The 5012-nt window shown below is 47.8% G+C and overlaps 1 protein-coding gene across 1 annotated transcript in view; it reads right to left on the bottom strand.

The window, feature by feature from the left end:
* Positions 1-5012, bottom strand: part of LOC103466706 (metabotropic glutamate receptor 3-like) — a 51288-nt gene that overhangs the window by 42063 nt on the left and 4213 nt on the right. The window contains exons 2-5 of the mRNA XM_008412481.2: positions 2303-2408; positions 1369-1468; positions 1117-1306; positions 238-391 (exon numbers count right to left, since the gene is read on the bottom strand). Of these exons, the coding sequence (XP_008410703.2) occupies positions 238-391; positions 1117-1306; positions 1369-1468; positions 2303-2408 (550 nt within the window). The remainder of the gene's footprint in view (positions 1-237; positions 392-1116; positions 1307-1368; positions 1469-2302; positions 2409-5012) is intronic.

The raw sequence follows: 5012 nt of genomic DNA, 5'->3' as shown, positions 1-5012 counted from the left end.
CGTATTAACTGTCAGGTCGGATTCTATTTTTCTAACCCACATGCAGAACACAACTGAGAACACCGGTGTTTATTGTGAGTGGTTTATTGTAAAGAAACAAATCAGGAAGGTGACTGGTAATTCTGGGGTCCTGGATCTCTTCGCACGGCTCACGCCAGATATCTGAGCACAGGAGRACAGGTATGGTTRGTTCAGGCTCAGTTGGGATCTTCAGTAAACGGAGTAGACGGAGCTTACGTGGTTTGGAGCGRGTTCGAGCCGGGAGGGGGAAAAGGGCATCTGGGGAGTCCAGGGCTTGAAGGAAGAAAGTGGACGGCTGGAGAGGCGGCGTCGGAGGGCGGACAGGTAAGTGGGGAATTCCACTGCTAGGCGCACAGGCAATCTCGGAACKCTGAGGGAGAGACACACAAAGGTTCACAGAGAATTTCTAAACAAGGTCTGAACAGAGACGAAGACTCTGGGGCCTGAAGTACCAAACATAGGTGACACTCTGGCAGTGAAGTGAYGGYGACTCCCTCCTAATATAGGAGCTAACRAGATTRGCATCAGGTGCATTGGAACCCGAGCTGTAGGCCAACCTTCCAGGCAAAAGCCTCAGGACGCCCTCTGGTGGACAAAAGGTGAGACAGCAACCCCACCATCCCAAAACTKTGGATCCCAACAGTACCCCCCCCATCCCCCTCAACGACCGCCAGCCGGTGGTCCAACAGAACCCGAAGGGAGGGAAGCGCAATAATCAGTGATGAGGGAAGAGTCTACAATAAATGAGCCAGGGACCCATTGACAATCCTCTGGGCCGTAACCCTCCCAATCCACCAGATATTGCCAACCTCTACCCCGTTTACGGGAGTCAACGATCTGGCGAACAGAATAAACAGGGCCCCCATCAAATTCACGGGCGGGAGGTGGGGGTTCAGGTGGCAGGCACAAGGAACTAGTGAACACGGGCTTAATYTGAGACACATGAAAGGTGGGGTGGACTCGGAGAGAGGGAGGGAAGCGAAGACTGACAGTGGAAGGACTGATGACYGACTCGATCTTGTAGGGACCAATGAAACGGGGGGACAACTTCTTAGACATAGATTTTAGTGGAATGTCCTTAGTTGAAAGCCATACCTGTTGTGTGTAGGTGTGTAGTGGGGAGCTGGCCGTCTTTTACGGTCAGCAAACTGGCGGTTTTGTTCCACGGTTCGATTCAGGCCTGCAACCGTGTTACCCCAAATGGTTTTACAGCGGCGGATGTGGTGCTTTACAGAAGTAACGGATATCTCCTTCTCATCCGAGGGGAAGAGTGGGGGTTCATAACCTAAAGAGATTTCGAAAGGAGACAGACCAGTAGCAGATGAAGTGAGAGAATTGTGAGCGTACTCGACCCAGGGGAGAAATTGGCTCCAGTCGAGGTGGTCGAGGTGAGGCATCTGAGGGTTGACTCCAGCTCCTGGTTCATGCGTTCCGTCTGTCCATTTGACTGAGGGTGACAACCAGATGTTAAACAAACTTTGGCCTCGAGGGCCGCACAAAAGTGTTTCCACACCTGGGCTGTAAACTGAGGTCCACGATCAGACAATATTTTCTGAGGGATCCCATGTAGTCTGAAAACATGTTTAACCAGGAGCWGGGCTGTTTGAAAAGCTGACGGAAGTTTTCTTAGTGGGACCAAATGACAGGCTTTGGAGAATCAGTCGACAATAGTTAGAATAGTGGTCATGCCCTTAAATACTGGGAGTCCGGTAACAAAGTCTATCGCAATGTGCGACCATGGACGTTTGGGTGTGGGAAGCGGTTGTAGCAGGCCATAAGGAGGTTGGTGAGATGGTTTGTTATGGGCGCAAACTGGGCAGGCCAAGACATACTCCTTAATATCTTTGTAACTGGAAGGCCACCAGAACCAGCGTGAAATGAGAGCAATGGTTCTACTAACACCAGGATGGGCTGAGAATTTAGTGGAGTGCATCCAATTTAGCAATCGAGGTCTGATGGATGTAGGAACATACGTCTTGTTAGGGGGACCAGTGCCTGGGTCTGGTTCGGATGACTGAGCCTGCTTAATAAGATCCTCTATCTCCCGAGTAACCGTGGCAACGGAGCAACTAGGGGGCAAGATCGTGGCTGGAACCTTATCTGAATCATCAGCTGAATATAATCGGGACAGAGCATCAAGTTTAATGTTTCTTGAACCTGGTCGGTATGAGATGAATAAGTTAAACCGGCAGAAAAACGATGACCAACGAGATTGACGTGGATTGAGTCTTTTAGCCGTTTTCAGGTCTGAGAGGTTCTTATGATCCGACCAGACTAGTACCGGGTGTTGAGCGCCCTCTAGCCAGTGCCGCCATTCCTCCAGGGCCAGTTTTATCGCGAGGAGTTTGTGATCTCCCACATCATAGTTCCTCTCAGCTGGGGACAACCTACGAGAGAAAAACGCACATGGGAGAGTTTTATGGTCTGAATCTGAGAACTGTGACAGGACTGCTCCAACCCCAGAATCCGATGCATCAACTTCCAAGATGAACTGTTTAGAGGGGTCTGGCTGAATGAGGACCGGCGCATTAGCGAAGGGCATCTTAAGTCGAGTGAACGCTGCGTCAGCTTGAGGTGTCCATGTAAAGGTGGTTTTGACAGAGGTTAGAGCGGGGAGAGGCTGGGGAGTCTGGCTATAGTTTTTAATAAAACGGCGGTAGAAGTTTGCGAACCCTATGGAGGAATTCAAAGGTGCTAAACTCATGAATTAAGAGACGATACACAAAACTCCATTCTCTCCGGCTCACTGACAACCAGGAAGACATTTAATGCACATCTGCGGAATCACATATTACATTTTCATCATCTCATTTCATCGTCTCAGAATCCAAAATGTCTTGTCTTCTGCTTCTGGCTTCGAGCATTTATACCGCTTTCAGTCTGCTGTTGTGTATTGGAAACCATCTGACCAATGGCGTTCTGAATCTTGCTTCTGGCTCTGTTTTATATTGAGTGTGTGTTGTAAGTTCCGAGAATTCTGGGCCGACCTCGTGGAAGTTAAATCTGCTCCCTCAGAGGACCATTAGTCAGACTGTTAGTTCTTATCTGTCCAAACAGAGACTCTGGTTGAGTCCCTTGCCTGCCAGGAATGTCTTGTACAACACCTTATTTGGTGTTGAACCAGCACAACGTAACACATTCCTTTTCAGTAAAACATATCTTAATGTGAATTAACACAACCTTTAACTATTAACATAATTATATTCCTCAACAACCCGAGGAATCTCTGGAGTTGTTTTCTGGTCTCGGGCACCGGCCACTCTAAGACTGCTTTGATCTTTTCGTCAGTGGGCCTAATCTGTCCGCCCTCTAGAATAAACCCCAGAAAGCTTACTGAGGATTGGTGAAATTCACACTTTTCTGCCTTGACAAAAAGTTTATTTTCTAGAAGGCGTTGCAAAACCAGGCGGACATATTTCTGATGTTCAGGAAGGCTTTTTGAATAAATCAGAATATCATCAAGATAAACGAAAACATATGTTCAAAAATCCCTGAGTACATCATTTACCAGGGCTTGAAAACAGGCGGGCACGTTAGACAAGCCAAACGGCATCACAAGGTATTCAAAATGGCCCAGGGGAGTCTTGAACACAGTCTTCCACTCATCCTCTTCACGAATTCGGAGGAGATGATAAGCATTTCTTAGGTCTAGCTTGGTGAAAATGGTGGCTCCCTGCACAGGTTCAAACGCGGAGGACAGAAGAGGTAAGGGGTATTTATTCTTAATTGTAATTTGATTAAGACCCCGGTAATCAATACATGGCCTGAGGGACCCATCTTTCTTTCCCACAAAAAAAATCCTGATCCTAATGGAGAAGATGATAACCAAATGATCCCAGCAGCTAGAGACTCATTTATATATTTCTGCATTGTTTCTCTCTCTGGTTTGGAAATGTTAAAGACGGCTGTTAGGGAGAGGCGCCCCGGGAGAAGGTCGATTGCGCAATCATATGGTCGGTGAGGTGGGAGTGACAGCGCTTTAGACTTACTAAACACTGGAGCCAGATCGTGATACTCAACTAGAATACGGGAGAGGTCTGACGGGTCTGCCTCCTGTTGCTTTGCCGGCGGGGAACCTGGTGGGAGAGCTGAGCGGAGACAGGATGAGTGACAATTAACAGACCAGGATTCTATATCTTTTGGACCAGTTGATATGGGAGTTATGTAGAGATAACCAGTCAAAACCTAGAATTATTGAGAAGTTAGCAGAGGGAAACACGTAGAACGAGGTCCGTTTGTGATGATTTCCGGAAATGAGCAGACTCAGAGGTTCGGTGTGGTGGGTTATCTGAGGTAAGGCTTTGCCGTCCAGGGCCGATACTCTAAGAGGAGTGGATAACGGGACAGTTTTGATAGCCATCTGTTGAACAAAACCTGAGTCAATTAGGTTTCGCTCGCAGCTGGAATCAACTAGGACAGACAGGGTAAAGGACTGATCGTTATGAAGCACTGTGGCCGGCAACAACAGACGAGGAGATTTCTCTTTAAAGAGGTGGTCCGCCAGACTCCCCGCATCTACTGGCGGACCCTGGATTTTACTCTCGCCGGGCATGCAGCAATGAAATGCCCAGGTGATCCACAATACAGGCAAAGATACGTCTCTGTCTTTCCTCGAGTGAGAGGTGTGTGTTGCCTATCTGCAGGGGCGGATCTAGAAAAATATTTATGGGGTGTCAAGAGGGGGGCAGGGATTTTTTCAGGCGTGACAGTACTTCTGCGGAGTTTTTCTCCCGCTGAGGGAAGTCAGTGCGGGATCAGGAAACGATCAGAGTTCTGCCGTCTTCTAATCACGTCATTTCGTGAAATGTTACCTGATTTCAAAAACGTTCTAACAGAGAAATAATAAATGTTTCGTTTAATGACTACAAATTGGAAATAAAATGATTTCTTTATTTGACGGACAACGAAAAAACTCTAGCGCCACCTCTGCTCCAAACTACGAACATTGTCGGCCCCTCTTCGGTTTTTTCTCTTTTTTGCGGAGGATCAAT

The sequence above is a fragment of the Poecilia reticulata genome, linkage group LG6 (assembly GCF_000633615.1).
Source record: "Poecilia reticulata strain Guanapo linkage group LG6, Guppy_female_1.0+MT, whole genome shotgun sequence".
NCBI lineage: Eukaryota > Metazoa > Chordata > Actinopteri > Cyprinodontiformes > Poeciliidae > Poecilia > Poecilia reticulata.
The sequence above is the reverse complement of the archived record's forward strand: the minus strand, read 5'-3'. Positions and strand labels throughout refer to the sequence as shown.